Source organism: Neoarius graeffei, chromosome 3 (assembly GCF_027579695.1).
Source record: "Neoarius graeffei isolate fNeoGra1 chromosome 3, fNeoGra1.pri, whole genome shotgun sequence".
Lineage (NCBI taxonomy): Eukaryota > Metazoa > Chordata > Actinopteri > Siluriformes > Ariidae > Neoarius > Neoarius graeffei.
Genome location: NC_083571.1, coordinates 4,163,526 through 4,180,562, shown reverse-complemented (window position 1 = coordinate 4,180,562; position 17,037 = coordinate 4,163,526). Strand labels below are relative to the sequence as shown.

General features: G+C 41.2%; 1 protein-coding gene across 1 annotated transcript; it reads right to left on the bottom strand.

Moving 5' to 3' along the window:
- Window positions 1–1,797: 1,797 nt before the first annotated feature.
- On the bottom strand, window positions 1,798–16,961 carry si:dkey-177p2.6 (uncharacterized protein LOC568712 homolog). The gene is made up of 2 exons (XM_060916281.1): window positions 16,592–16,961; window positions 1,798–6,408 (listed from the first exon to the last, which is right to left on the bottom strand). The coding sequence occupies exons 1-2, from the start codon at window positions 16,723–16,725 to the stop codon at window positions 5,763–5,765; spliced, it is 780 nt and encodes a 259-aa protein (XP_060772264.1). The 5' UTR covers window positions 16,726–16,961; the 3' UTR covers window positions 1,798–5,762.
- Between the last annotated feature and the right edge of the window lie 76 nt (window positions 16,962–17,037).

Below are 17,037 nucleotides of genomic sequence, written 5' to 3'. Positions count from 1 at the left end.
AATTTACGAGTCCGAATGCAGTTAATGCACAAGTCCAAGACCAAGTCGAGTCACGAGTCCTGGACTCGAGTACTACAAGCCTGAATGTAACGAGAAATGGATTAAAAAGTATGTCGTGCTGATTTTTAAAAAAATATTAATTTTTTTAAGAAAATGTAATTGTTGACAAATCATTGTGATATAAGAGGAATCAAACACCTCAGGACATGCTGAACAGAATGTTATTACACAGCTTTGTTGAATCCTTGATTCTGATTGGTCACTTATGGGGTAATATGGTCTGTTACAGACTGTTGCTCTGGACCATGTCATTATTGGAAGTAATAAAATCCTTTTCAAGTCAATATTTTCTGTCAGATTATGCAATAAGCAGGGTAATGTTCAGCAAGTCAGTCATTATTGGAAAATAAACCACTATTTCCTGTATCTGATATAGTCTGATAATCACCCTGTCAGGGTTTGTTTCGTGATAGTGACCAGCTCGCATAATTAATTTCTGGGAGCTAATAGTAATTCTAGTATGGCACCCTACAGTGTTTTATTACTGAACAAAACTGATAAAGGTGACGCCACACTACTACTTCTGACTGCATAGTGTATTTGTAGGTGTATAGGAGATCCAGCAGGTGGCACTATATATATATATGTGTACGAGTACAAATATTCATCCATCCATTATCTGCAGCTGCTTATCCTGTGCAGGGTCGCTGGATCCCATCCCAGCTGACTATGGGTGAGAGGCGGGGTTCACCCTGGACAAGTCACCAGATCATCACAGGGTTGACACACAACCATTCCCATTCACACCTACGGTCAATTTAGAGCCACCAATGATCCTAACCTGCATGTCTTTGGACGGTGGGGGAAACCCACACAGACACGGGGAGAACATGCCAACTCCACACAGAAAGGCCCTGGCTGGCCACTGGGCTTGAACCCAGAACCTTCTTGCTGTGAGGCGACAGTGCCGCCCCTACAGGTATTCAATTTACCTCTAAACAGGAATACTGGGTTTTGAGCTAATCCAGCTACTCAGATCAGTTGTAATGTTTCTTTTGCACCCAAATATATTTTAGTAATACAGTATTCTTGATCGCTTTTTCCATCTGACACATCATTCTATTGTTAGTTTGGATTTAAAATTCTTTTTTTTTTCCGAAACATTTGATTTATTTCGCTCTCTTATGCCTTCACCATCCTCACTGTAGAAATTGGTCAAAAAAACCAACAAGAGTCCTGTCGTTTATACAGTTTGAGTGGGAAGCTAGATTTCTGCCCACTTCAAAAATTGGACACAATCCATTTAAAGAAAGTTAACGAATGGGGTCAGTAATTCTGAATTGTACCCATTACATAATTGTATGGTTTGGGAGTTAAACAAACAAACAAACAAACAAACAAACCCACAGATGATTTTGTTCAATGTTTTTATTTGTTACACACTGATCTGCTACAGCAGTATTGCATAGAAGACGAGTGATGGCGAACACGCTGCGCTGTTATTTACAGGACACAGAGCTACGACTCTGACACGATGCAGTCGTCATTCCATCAGGTAAAAACACATTGGTATAAATTTCAGTGTATTTCTCACTCACAAACACACACGCACTTATACTCCCGTCTTTGTGAGGACACTCCTCGATAATACATTCCCCAGCTCCGAACCTAAAGTCTTAACCCTCAAAAAAAAAAAAAAAAAAGGTGAGGACCAGCCAAAAACGTCCTCTCTCTGTTGGTTAAAAAACATGTTCCGGTCCTCACTATGTAGCAAGTACACCCACCCACCCACCCGTGTGTTTATATTGCACTTAGGACAGAAGTTTACAATTGTATCAGGATAATTCACTCAAAGTCATATTAAAAACATGTCCAGGCTGTAAATACAAATGCTTAAAGCTAGTCACAGCGTCGTTGCTTTAAAAAAAAGAAAAAAAAACCCAGTATGATTTAAAGAATTGAAGATTCTCCAATAGTATGCTCTTGAAAGGAAGCGAGAATGTGACTGAATCATCATCAAGGTAGTTTAACTTGATGTGTGAGGACACACTGAGGAGTTCAAGAGATAACAGGCAGCTTGCTCTTCATGTCACGGTAAAAAATAAATAAAACCATATGAGCTTAAACTCAAAACAAAAAAAGTTATCTGGAACAGAACGGTAAATCGCAAACACACTGTTGACATAACAGTAAGGCTTTTAGCATTACATCATTATTCACTTCAGTTTCATGAGTTCAGTGTGAAAACGAGCTGCCAGATTAACCGCCTGGTCCGAGGACCTGAATAAAATACACACTAAAGAATTTCACAGAAATACATTATACATCTCACACTCTATTCGTCAAATATTTACACACACAACATAGTCATTACATCCAAAAGGAAATTAAGGTGAAATATTCACTCTTAAACAAAAATCTCTCTCTGTATCAGATGGCTCGTAAACGAGCTGCCGCGGTCTTTTTGAAAGCACACCACTCTCTGCGATCTTTTGCTATTTTTGACGCTGCCGCCAGGCTTTTTTGTGTCCACCTAGTGATGTTGCCATGTTTGTGAGGGTCTGCCTCTTCATCCATTTCCAGGTGCTTTTCCTTGGATGATGACTTTCTCTAGTCCGTCGTGTCGGATGGCATGGCTGAAAAACCCCATCTTTCTTTTCGCAACTTGTTCTCGGAGCATCATCTTGGTGTTCAACGTTTCTAGAACCCAAACACTGGTTCGATGCCCTCTCCATGAGGTTCTAAGCAAGTGCCTGTATGCCCACATCTTGAATGCATCTACCTTCTCAATTTGCTTGGTCATTGCGCATGATTCACATCCGTAGGTGGTAATAGCAAATGCGGTTGCTCTGATAACTTTGAGCTTTAAAGTTGTTACTGATTGCTTGGCTCTGCCAGATGGTACATGTGCTTTGAATTGTATTCTTCGCAATGGCGAACCTTCTGATTACTTCCTGCTTACACTTTGCCTCGGTGTTAATAGTTGAGCCCAGGTAAACAACTCCTAAGTTGATGTCGGTTCTGCCATCTCGGTTTGGGTCGATTACCATGATCTTAGTCTTTCTCTTCACTAACTTTTTTTGATTTTCTTTATAAGCTCCATAAGACCATCTTTGGAGGTACAGATTAGCGTGGTGTCATCTGCAAATCGCAAATTATTTATTCTTCTTCCTCCGATCGTGATGCCTGCCTCTGAGCTCTCTAGTGCTTTCCTCATGATGTATTCAGCATAGATGTTACACAGTCAGGGGAGGATACAATGCAACCTTGCCTAACACCTGTTCCGATGGTAAACCACTCGCTTTCTCCACATGTCGTCCTCACCCTTGCTTCTTGATTATTGTATAATATGTGTAGTAGGTGGATTAGGTGGTGAGGGAATCCCATTAGGATCAAATCACTCCACAGACAGTTGTAGGTCACACAGTCGAACGCTTTCACAATCTTTGAAACGGACATATAGTGGCATGTTTTCTTTACATTTTTCCATGATTCTAATGTTGACAATTTGCTCTCCTGTACCTTTCTATAAAAACAATAAATTAATCACTGACTGTTTGGTCTTTAACAAACCAAGAAAAAAAAAAAAAGCATAAAGAGGCAACAAAAGAAGCTTGAAAGCTCTACAGTTTGTGAGCCACAGCTCTCTGAGCCACAGCTCTCTGAGCGAGCAGGCGATTCTACATCTATGTGGTTTAGCTGACAGGAGTGTAAACTCGAGTGGGGGTCAGGTTTCTGCCTCATGACCATGAGAAGCGAAGGGAGTGTTTGTGAGCCTGAGTTGAAGGGGAAGGCCTTATTAAAAAGAGGGAGTGTTCAATACTAACCCGGATCTGTTCCTGCGTTCTAGTAAGTTTTAGTTTTAAATCTAAACTTAAAGATATGAAAAAAGAAAAGCAGGGCAAGATTCTGAACATTACACAAGATACTGGATTTCAGCATGCGAGTCCTGAGCAGAAGGGTGGGTTTAAAATGAAGCACCACCCCCTGACCACACTGATTGGTTGAGACAAGCCCTAGGACCTCATTTTGGGGGTTTAGGCTTAGGGCATGAGCACACACACCATGTGAATGTTCAGACTTTAGCTTCTCCTCCTGACCTCCTCCTCTCTCAGGATCAAACACCACACCCACATCCTCTCCAACAGCACCTTTCCCCAGGACAGTGCAGCTACTCAATCCGGAACCCATCCGTACAAATACGAGGGGATTCTACAGAGGTGGAGACTCACTCAAAATTCATGAAAAGATCAGGTTCTTTTGAGCTACAGTAAGTTTGTTGCAATGATATCAAGCTCCTGTCAACACAACGCTGAATTCATTGAAAGACAAAATATTAGACGCTGCCATCCTGCTGAGGGTAAAGTCTACTGAAGACACAAGATGTGTACACAGAGTGGAAATAGCACCTTGTCATATGACTAATCAGCTTCAGTGTAAATGTTTAAGTGAAAATTCCAAATCTTTAACATTTAAGATAAGTAGAAAGTGATTAAAAGTGCCGTTCACCCTCAAACCATCTTCCATATGGGAGATATTTCCAATGTTATACGGAACACTAGACAATTTGTAAGACTATTCTACTGAATATAAATATTTTGGCACTTCATTGTACACAATACACTATTACATATGGTATATACCCCATGTAGTGAGCATCTAGCGTGAATAAAGTACCAACTGGGATTAAAAATGAATCAAACTTCCTTTAAAACTGTGTCAAACTTTGGTCAAGTGAAACCAACCTATGAATGAGCTGCACTAGTTCTAGCTCCACCCACAAATCCCTGTTCAAGTTCTGCTACTACCATGTACAAAGGGGAACCAAAATTCAGATCCAGTACTTTTTTTTTTTCAAATATGACTCGCCCTGCAACTGAAAACATGACTGATTTGTTTCTGTATCACACCATCCTGTAGAAGAGAGAAAACAAAACCACAAACACTTCACACGAACAGCTTCATTTGTTTTAAAGTCTGAGATTTAGGAGCCTGAAATGTTTCCCCAGACATCCAGAATGCTCTCTGTAGTGTCATCTTTGAATTTAAGGGTTCAGAGTGGATTGTGCAGATGTTTGCACAAAACATGGCTTATTTAGAAAAGTGGGATTTTTTTTATAAATATAGCGAAGTCTAAAAATTACAAGACAAAAATCCGTGCACATCCACCACCGCTAGTCTTCATCCTCCATGAGTAGGCACTAAAATTCATGATGGGGTTTGACTTCAGGGGGAAGAGAGAGAAAAACACACAAAGCAAATTCCGATCCTGCAGGAAAGACTTAAGAAAAATCCTTCAGAAAAGGCCAAGAGTGATGCATGAGAGTTACTGTTTTTTTTTTTTTTGGGAGGACGGGGCAGATGGCTCTTGGTTTTTGAGAGGTAGTGCGAGTGTGTGCATGCGCATGTCACGAGCCATCATAAAATCACTGATAAAATACACTAATGTTGGAGAAATACTCACAGGATCAGCTTTAAAAAAAAAAGTTTCTCAAAAATCAATCCATTTCATTTTTTTGTTTACAAACTTCATTATAAATAAGCATCAGTGGTAATACTTTGTCATGTTCGTTCCCTGCATATTCATATCTTTGCTTAAATAGAAAAAGAGCACTGTGCATCCTACTGTGGGTTTCAAATTTTAATATAAAAGTTCTGTATAAAAATAGATTTAAAAATCACATGAATAAAAAGCTTTAAAAAAAATTGAAATTTTGATGAGTGTAAAGATCATCAGGATGGCTCGAGACAGTGTGTGAGGATCACGAGTGCACCAGGATGTCCAGGAGGTGGTCGAGGTCACTGAGGTCAGTCAGGCAGAGCTGCAGGTTGGACAGGCTCTTCGGTCCATCGTCTCTCGGGCCAGAACACGCCAGAACTGAGACTTCTGACAAGTCATACATGGATGTGTCGATGTCCTCAAAGATGTCATCGAGTGTCAGGTCCGTCAGGTAGCTGGTGGAATTTGTGATCTCGAACGTGCTGAATAGAGACTCTGGCATCTTTGAATCCACCTCTTCCACGAGCGCCAGAGACGGTGGTTTACTCTCGCTGTGCTCACCAAGTGTCAGGGATGAGGATGACACGGGCCCAGAGAGAAGTGGTGACGAGTCTCCAGATACAGGTGGGAGATCAGGGATGTGACATGGCGTGGGTGGAGGAAACGGAGAAGGTGAAGCAGGAGGCAGAATGTCGCTGCCCTCTAGCTTCATCTCCTGCTGGATTTGGCGCAGAGTGTTGGCCAGCAGCACAGAACGGTGAAGGCTGGGCTCAGCCTGTTGCTGGCAGCTCTGCAGTTTGTCCAGGCACAGATCCAGCACCAGCTGCCTCTGCTGGGGATACGGGAGATCCAGCGCCGAGTCCTCACACTCGCTCAGTTTACGCTTCACCCCACAGCCCAAACCGTACCTACAGAGACAGAGAAAAGCCATGAACACACTCGACTGCACTCGTTAAATATACACAACGTCCTGCATCAGCCTGCATTTCAGAAATATTTTTGTCTTCATTTACTCGTTCATCTCAGCTAACAATTTGTTAAACCATAGCACTATTGAATTCTGACTCATCAAAAGGGGATGAGTTTTCAGTAAGCTTCAGTTTGTATCAAATGCACTTGTTATAGAATGAACAACAAGATTACATGGGGGGGAAGCATGATGCATCACTAAAATTTTAAACGTTAGCAGGTTGCTGTAGTACAAGAGGAATAAAACATGTAGACATGATTCCCCACACCCCATTGTTACAGTGCATCACAATGCCAATTAATTTCATTTATATTAAACTCTAGTTTCAGTCGCCCCTCCGTTTATGCCACACTAACCACCACCATGCTGACAGGAAGTATTGAGGAACAATAAGCATAGTGCTGATTATCCATCTCCATCTAAAAAATCTCCTCTCTAGCTTGGTTGGTGCATAGCAAATGCTGCCTGATAGAAGTCTGTTTTTGTACATGCACGGCTTTGTAAACACGTGGTGTCTACACTGTGACCAGTATACTCTGTGTGTGTGTGTGTGTGTGTGTGGGGGGGGGGGGGGGGGGGTATGGTCGAGGGTGCTCTCGTTGTAGTGTGGGTGGCTCAACCTCCATCTATCATACTGCTGCACACAGGAAGACATCATCCTCCACAGCTCCAACCGCAGACTGCGCCGCTCGGCACTTCACTACAGACACCACAGAAACCCTCGGCTTTGTCTTTATTTCAGCTACTCGACCAAATCCACTACTCAAACAAAAGAAAAGGAGGCTTGGTCATGTTTCCTGTTACAACATGAATTGATGGTGCAGTGGCTCCAATAACATTAACAAGAAATTTATAGCAGGCGGGGGACGACAGGACACAAACCCACAAAAACACTTGTGCATGTTGGTGTAAAATAGCCACTCCCCCTGAGATATGCACCAAGAAAACAATGAAACCATTAGCATCTCCTGTTTTTCTTTAAGCAAATAAGAAAGCAGGGCTCTTGGTTATCAGCCCCCCAATAAACAAGTCAAAGACTCTCAGCTCTACATCCTGTCCCCTTCAGCAAATCACTTTTCTGAGCATTTTTGTTCTTTGAATTTGCACCAAGGGTGTTCCCCAGGGGTAACGAGAAAAACCAAATGATGGGGTGCCAATACTTTTAATCCTAATAAAACCAGAGAGAATGTGGGCAAACAAGTCTCAAGATGATCAGGATGTCTGGAGTATCAACTCATTTACTTTTTTCCTCAGCTACATGAACCTTTTTTTTTTTTAAAAGCAAAGTCATACACTTAAATCAATGATCCATTATTGTTCCTAATACATACATTACATGAATAAGTTCCCTGAAACCTGCAGAAGTAGCATACAGTTAATTTAAACCCTTGTGCACTGAGGTTAAAGGAAGAAACCTGAAGTTGAGATTAAAACGCATAAAATATGACCGATGCAAAAGGTTTGGGGTGCCAGTAAAGCTGTGAAACTGAAGTGAATTAAGCAGAAAGTTAGTCTTCAGCTTAACGAACAAGGCTCCACACCTCCCCCTAATCATTTTACAGCAGCAATAAACCTGAAACTCTGAAGCGCGTGTGGATGTAACTCAGGCTGCGAGTTAAATCACATCTCCACCATTAGATTTTGGTCTCTGGTCTGTTCGCCATAGCAACAGGCGAGAGGATGGGGATTGAGTGGCACGCAGACCGCTCGCTCGGTGAACACAAGAAACAGCAGCAGCCCGACAGAACCAGCAGGGTGAGATGCTGCTGCACCGATTCAGCTCATGACTTCCAATACAATGACTACACAGTCCTGAGCTGGACACTGACCACTTTTAAGGTCATCCGATTTTGTAAGAGAATGAAGCATGGCACCATTTTGAACATTTCCACCTGGTTCTACTTCCTGCTCATTAGCCGAGAATGAGCCAATTTCATGACACATCTCAGGTGTTCATCTTATTTGTAGTCGTTCAACACAAGTAAACAAGCAGAGAAAGAAAATTCATCGCAGTGACCTGCTGAGTTCTTGCTGAGGTCACAAATGTGATGCGCTTCATCAGAAGCAAAAGATTGTGGTGAGAAATCTCTCTTCTCTGGGAATCCATAAACTTGGCGTGACAGTCATTAACCCATCTTCATGCACTTAAACTGATCAGCTCTTCATGCTCGTGTATGAAGTAGGGATGTTAACCGATGACCGTTTGACCGGTGGTTGACCGAATCAACGTCAACCGGTTAATTTTTTTTGGTTGTCGGTTAAAAAAAAAAAAAAAAAAATTGTTTTGAAGCTGCCGATTTTGGAGCGGAGAACCTGGAATTCTGTGTTGTAAATGCTTGGGGCGTGCCATGCGGTGTAAGGACGACAGCTGACAAATCAGAAACACCCATTCAGTCATGTCCCGCCCTCCTGCCCCAGTTGAAGACAGCTGACAAATCAGAAACACCCATTCAGTCATGCCCCGCCCTCCCACCCCAGTTGAAGACAGCTGCCACTCGGCGAGAGAAAAGTGTAGAGACAGGCTTTTTAACTTACAAATTACTATTGTTTTTTTTTTTTATTATTATTAGAAGGCACATCGAGTTTAGTCCTTCCTTGGCCAATGCATTCTGAAAGCATGTTTCGGTCTGTAGCCAACAATGCATGTTATTGCAGATCACATCTCTCCACACAAACTAAAGGCATGGATGCCGCCTTTTTCACAGCTGAATCGTGCAGATCCGATTTTGGGGGGGGGGGGGGGGGGTTTGGAGTGTCTGAATAATTTCATCAGAGTAAATTCTGTATTAAAATTATTAAATAAGCAAATGCCATTGAAATTATTCAGACACTCCAACGCCCCCCCCCAAAAAAAAAAATCGGATCTACACGATTCAGCCGTGAAAAAGGCGGCATCCGACAAAAGGCGCGCCGTTTGCATCCGTTAAACTCATAGGTTAACCGACTTTAACCGGCTAATGAGGCTCGGTGGTCGGTCAAGATTTTTTTTAGTTTTCGCCATCCCTAGTATGAAGAACATTTAAGATCCTGAAGGAGCAGCTCACAGAGTGAATTTCATACAGAAAACTCATCACAACACTGACATCTGATTATTTTTCTTATTAAACCAATCTCCAACCAGGTCAGTGTTATGGGCAATTCCATGTAAATGTCAACCTCACCATGCAAAAATAAAGCAACATGTAATACATCAAAACCACTCCCAGAGATATCACCTACGCCTGTATTTTACAGATGTGAATAAGTTGAACCAATTTGTAACCAACCTAATATGTCACTGTCAGTCTTTCTTTCTTATAATGTAAAACCCAAGCTAAAATCAACTTTGATCATGTACAATTCTATATTATTGCCACAAGCCACAGAAATGTATGCTAAAATCCACAAAACAGCAAAACAATAGCCATCCTAAATATTATTTAAGAACTTTGATAGTTTTAGCTGATATTTAGAGAGTTTTTCAAAGGGTTATGGTGGTTATATTACTGATTTTCTAAACATATGCCATGTCCATTTCAGACGCGTCACATCCATAACGGAATTTCGTCACATCCATAACGCTGACTTTTCCTTCCGAAACTCTGCATGAAATACAAAATATTTTAAACAAAGATTTTTTTAATATTCACCTTGGACCCCTCTATCAAATGGATCTCTCCATTTCGACATTAGGTTTACGATTTCACAGAGTTTGATAAAAATGTACAGTCACCCAAGAAAAGTGATACTTTTTCTGTCACATCCATAACGCATCTTTTATTGGCATTTTCTGGCATGCCCTAGATGTACTATGGGAATTGTTCTTGTTCTATCACTTCTCCAGTATGGTACAGCCTTAAAATATGCAACACCTGTTTAAATACTGGGAGACAATAAAACATGCACTGGGTCATTTGTTGCCATTTTGAGTTCAAGTGTCAGGTCCATAACGCTGGAATTACTCTAATACAGGAAACAGCTTCTACCTTGATCATCCACACCAACACATGCCCCTTTATTCCACTGATTAGCTTCAAGCAATCAGAGCTCATGGATATCAACAAGTTGCTTTGACATGTCCTTACTGCAGGAAGAGACAAACAGCCATGTTTAGAGTCAGACAAGTGAACAACTACAGTGTCCGGACATACCGGAATATTCTCGCTCTTCTCAGTATACAGACTGGGCTCTGGGTTTAACTTAAAACATCGCAATGTTCACAGCTATAGACACTGTTTCCTTTTTCTTTACACAACAGGAAATAGCCTTTACTACGATCACACACCGGCCTTTTCACTGCTCAGGGAAACATTCCTGCATGCTGGCTATAGAATGAATAAACCCTGTGCGCGTTGTGACGTTACAGTAAATTAATCAGTGATAAAGTGGTGTCATGAAGCAGCATTACCATCACCTTGGTGCTGTTGATTATTTTCCTAGAACAGCATGTCTGGAGGTGTTACTCCTCTTACAGAAGAGCACTTTGACATTACAAATCTTAAACCATCACAAGAACTTTTTATTCATTTATAGTTACATTTAATGCCTATGAGCCAGGTTCTCACTTGTTATAGCATCTATTTATTTAAAGGAAAAGGCAACTTTTGTACAAAACCAGGTGTGTAATAGGAGAAAAACATACGTAATCAATTCCGTTAATTATTTCCATTATATATCGAACATGAAAAAATATTTTTAACTTTGAAATCATGAATTGACACAGAGGAGTCGAAGTTGGAGGAGCCAGCCATTTTGAGATTGTGGGCAACTATAAACCAATCAGAATCTTTCGTTAATGCGCCTCCCTCTGATCTGTGACGTCACTGGGCCCATGAAAACAGGAGTCCCGGCGGGTGGCTTGTATTCGATTCGTTTATATCCCGACCTTGTCAGCTGTCAGATTTATGTTCATGGACCCGGTAAGCCGGTAAATAATATATTTTTTTTTTCTTTACCAAATTCTAACAGAAAACGAGAGCGCCCGAAAGGGAAAACCGAGCCGAGCCGCTTCACGCATGTGCAGTAGGCTTGGTAGGACAAATCCAAATAGGAGTCATTCAGGATTCAGCCATGTTTTTGCTCCGTGTTTTTACTCGACCAAAGTTATACAGTATTATGAGCTTCAAGTTGCATAAATAAAACCATTTGGTGAAACTTTGAAGAAGCGATTGTGCTGGTTTTTTACCTTATTACCATGAAGCACTGAAGAGTTCTTTTCAGTGGTGGGCCGCATGACATCACGCAGTAGATCAATATGGCGGAACGCATCTTCGCTGAGCTCAGCGCAAGCCCATATTATTAAAAGTTAAAAGATACTGTTATGCGGTCTGTTCTTTCTCTATAAATTCCATGATCGATTACTTTACATATTTATCTATCTATTTGTGGTGATTTTGTACAAAAGTTGCCTTTTCCTTTAAAAAAATAAAATAAAGTCCTGAAGAGGTCAAAACTGACACTGGAGACTCCTTCCATAAATGTTAAACACTTCCTGACATCACCAATCAGAACCACTAGTTTAACAGCACAAGGGTGTGAATACAGGGTGGGGGACATGAGTCAGATCTTCACCCAAGGACTATTACGGAACTTCAAGATAAGATCAGACGCTCACATGGTGACTTCATGTGAGACAGATCAGTCACATCAGATTTTTTTCTTCAATTTTCTGCTTACGCACCATCTACATCTCAACCAACATCTCCACTGTTCAGGTCTAAACCTCAGATATTTTTAGCTTTGCGTGCCTCACCTGCTGAGTATAATCGTCACATTCTGAGTGGAAAAATTTATCTGATTCAAGTCATCAGATGCATCCATCACACCAACATCTGAACCCACAGTTACTTTTTTTTTTTTAAGTGAAATTTACATGCCCACTTAGCATTTTATCCAAAGATAAAAGTGAGTCAAACAAACTACATTTGGATGGACATCATTGTCCTGTCTTGAATATGTTCTTAATTTATTATATTAATCTTTTGGAATCATAGAATGAAATAGTCCAGAACATGATGGAAGGAACTGGTACAAGGTTTCACTACAGCACCAAAAACAATCGGTGTGAGAAAAGAGGAAGATAGACACGACTCAGAAGCTCACGTGAGAGCAGGAGTAGCTGGGGAGAGGGAAGAGCGAGTGAGCGTGATGAGGGGTGGAGAACAGTTGAGCAAGTCCTCTGTAAGGAACCAATGAGGAGGCAGGTGCTGATAAGCAGAAGTCCTAATATGGGCAGAGGTGATAGACACCAAGAGATAGCAGTGAGTCAGAGCTGTGATACAGGAAGTTAGTCACCTTTCAGCACGATGAACAAGTTTAACAGCATGATCAATATTTTAACATCAAGAGAAATGCATCAGCATCTTTAGCTGCTCTCGTACATCTCCATTTCTTCACAAACACTGCAGCATATCTTAATTTGTCAAGGTGTGGATACGACAATACAGCATCACTAATAACATTAGTGACAGTTCAGGGGTTCTCAGACATTTGTGATCTGCCCCCCCGAAAAAAAGATAGATAAGCTAAGCTATTACTTATTATTGGGCTTTTTTTGTGTATTACAACATTAGACAACAGTCAGAGACTGAAAATGTTCAATTTTGCCCTATCGCACAAATATGCTGACAAAAGGTAGGAGAATTTTTAAGGTAGCCTCACGAAGCTTTTGGGGGGGATGGAAGAGAACAGGTGCTAAAAAGATGCTTCAGCCTGCAGTCACTCTTCAGCTCAATAAGCTGCTCTTGCATTTGCAGTAACAAATCATTTGCGGTGTAAACAAATGGGTCCCGAACCCATGAAAATGACTGGTAGTCCTCCTTGAAATAAGAAACTAACTGCTGCTTAAGCCCAGACAGGTGATCTGCAGCTCATTGAAAAATAGAGGAGAAAATCACCGCTGTGTGCTTCAGTGATGAAGTCTGCAAGGCTAGAGAACATGCCATAATTTTCGACAATTATGCAGTCATGCCAGAGGACAAGTTCTTGGATGAACGCATCCACACTGTCAGCAAGGACCAACACAATGTAATCTCAGCCTTGCAAAGACAGATTCAAACTATTCAGTCTGTCAAATATGTTGACCAAATACGACAAGGAAGCTAGCCACAGGGAATCATGGAGGTGCTTGGCCAGTTCCGCATTGCTTTCGGTCAAAAACAACTTCACCTCTTCTCGCAGCTCATACAAGCGCTGTAACACACTCCCTCTGGAAAGCCAGCAAACCTGTGCAAGAGCAGCTGTTCATGCCCAGAACCCATTTCCTGACAGAGAACCCCGAACAACCGCGAGTTCAATGGACGCAACTTAATGTAATTTATGATCTGAACTGCCTGTTGAAGCACAGACTGGAAGAGCGTCTGCATTTTTTTTTTAGCTGCAAGTATGGATATGAAAGCTGCAGTAGTACGAGCTTGACTTGATTGCACAGTGGTGTGTTTCCGATGTCTGATCTCTTATGTACTTGAGGCATGTCTATAAAAGTTCTTTGCTGAAATTTTAAATAACTCTTCATTGACTGGACTGAAGACGTTCGTTATTTGTTGGAGCAACTGTAAACCAGCCCCTTGCATTTGCCACTGAGCAGTCTGTGACCACACGCCCCACTCACCGAGTGTCCCCAGTTTCAGAACCACTGCTGTAGTTCAAACAACCGGCCAACAACTAGAACCTTTATTGATACTTTAATACTTTTTTTTAAAAAATACTTTACTGTTACATTTAGCATCTGTGAAACAAGTTAATTCCTGCTCTTAACAGCAATAAACAGACTGTCTCCAAGCAGAGTCTCCATCTTGTTAAAGGAGAACTGAAAGCAAATTTATCAATTCTCATTTTATTAAATATCAGAATGCATGTTTGATTGCTATTTTGTCACTGCTATAGCAAGTTATGAGTGTTTGAAATATGCTCTGTAATACATCAGTCCATATGTCAAAGCAATGGCCGTAAACAAAATTCGTTGAGATCTGTGTGAGACATCGTAGGACGGAAGTAAAACGTACAGCGGAAATCAAAGTGACCATCATCTGCCAACGTTGTCAAAAGACATGCGCCCTCTTTCGAATGCTGATGTAATCAAACTGGAAGTTGTGTTTGTTTTAATAGCAATCAGGAAAGTTTGGAAAAAAAAAAAACAGGCAGTAATTGTCATTTAACTCGTTTTTGTGCAATATTTCATTTGGAAATTAGTTTTCAAAATGGTGGTGCTAACACTTCACGTTTCGAAGTATCACAAGTCTCGTGAAGATCGTGTGGATAAGCGACACCTGCTGTGAACCAAACTAACTAAATTCAACATGGCTAAAAACCAAATAGGCCGATAAGTATAACCTTTAATTGCAATTAGTTGCCAATATGAGTCACGATATAAGGTTACTAAAACTGAAAACGTAATTGAATAGCATGTTAAGTTTAAAGAAGAAACCTTGATTATTCGTCACATGCACACTTCAAGCACAGCGAAATTCATCCTCTGCATTTAACCCGTCTGAAGCAATGAACACATGCACACACACAGAGCAGTGGGCAGCCACACCAGAGCACCCGGGGAGCAGTCAGGGGTCAAGGGCACCACATCAACCTAACTGCATGTCTTTGGATTGTGGGGGAAACCCACGCAGACACGGGGAGAACACGGTGCTAACCACCGTGCCACCTAGTTCTAAAGAAGAACTGACGGCATTTTTTAAACGTATGCTGCGTTCATGTGCTATGGGAATTATGGTAAATACCAAACGCCGACATGGAAAGCACACATGAACGCCCCCTCTTCTGGTATTTTCCACTGGGCAACTCGTAGAAAATTTTGATACACGAGTTGCCGAGATGAGATGAACTTTAACCTTTTCAACATGGCGGCGAGCGGTACAAGACACTTGAATGTTAAGCATTGTACGCTACTAAAGGTTTTTTTTTTTTTACTAGTACTAGTGGGTAGTTTGTGTCTATGCAATGTTGCGTCATTAACAAGTGTAATATAATACGTTAGAAATCCGTTTCCTTTAAAAATGTGTTATGGTTTGTTTTTACCTATCCAGAGCAGACGCTATTGCTAACGATAGCTAACTAACTATTGCTAACTTGAATCTGGTCCACCATCTTTAATTTGTCAACAACAACAAAAGCATGTGAACACAACACACTGGTAAATACCACTTCCCAACTGGAAAATATCATCTTCCCATAGCACATGAACGCAGCACAAGACCAAAAACAGGCATTAAATAAACCTGAGACACAACACTTCGAGTCCTGAAGAAGCCACAAAACTGAAATCCCAACACTTGAAGACTCCCAGGAATGTTAAACATCTGCACCCATTTAAAAAAAGTAAATTTAAAAAAACCAAACTCACATTTTTAAAGTTCACCACTGCGAAATGACCTTTTACAAGAGAGACGGTAACAGCGCAATTAAAGAAAAATCAATCAAATCAAAATCAACACCTTACGACCAATCAGAATCCAGAACACAGATATCAGGGAAAATCGCGTCAAATATCGCGATGATTTGTTTGCTCTACTGCTTCAGTCCCAAGTCAGGAACTTGGTTGATTTTTCTCCCTCCACTTTTCCTTTCGAAATGCGAGTCAGACACACACACACAAAGCTAGCAAACTTCAACTGGAGAAAAAAGATAAAATAAAAATGTTAACCAACTCACTCCAAGTTAACTTTATCCTTCTGTGTACATGTTAATATTTCTGAAGCTCATGTTACGTAACACGCTGACGCATTTCACTGGACAGGACTGACACCCTCTCTCTCTCTCTCTCACACGAAGCTCAGCTCTTTAATTTTTATGAGTTTGTGTGAAATTAAATTAAATTAAAAGTGTTTAACTTCAGAAAGAAACCGAGGAGTGATGACGTGCATAACAGGCTCGCGCGCGCGAGGAGAACGCTATAATAACCGCTACAGCGCGCGAGCTGCTGGAGAGAGAGAGAGAGAGCAGTTAGCCAAGTTGCTAACTCCATAATGTCAGACGCGAAACACATTTTTACATGTTAAAAATGTGATGTTTTAGAGTAAAAACACGTTAAAAATCAGGTCCGTTTTAGTGACACGTTAACGCGTCTTCATGTGATACAGTTTTATGCGTTTACAGCTATAATTGGAAAAGTTTTTTGGTTTTTTTTTTACCTTGCTGAGGAAAGGGCATCTCCTTGGCCGGATTCAACTTCCTTCTTCAGAACCGAATCCACGTCCAGTCGATACACAGACGTGACTTTACCTTTCATAGACGCGTTCGGTGATAAAACCTGCCTTTGTCCCATACCATAATGTTACTTTAGTTTAAACCAGGGTTACTAACGATATTAAAACTTCCGGACCGCACTCGCGATGAATTAAAAGTCAGCTTGATCAGCGTCAGGTTCGGGATTAACCGCTACATCCTTACAGCTAATCATAATATCTCGTTAACTTTTTTTTTCATTCCTTAAAGTCAATTTCCTGCTCAAACAGTCTCCTCAGAGCCCAAGTTGCTCGCCTGAGTGAGAGAAGCTCCGGGAAAAACAGCCCAGCTGATTGACCGTGATCAGGTGAAGGAGCGTTGATTGGTCCAAAGAAATCTCAGTGCAGCGCTG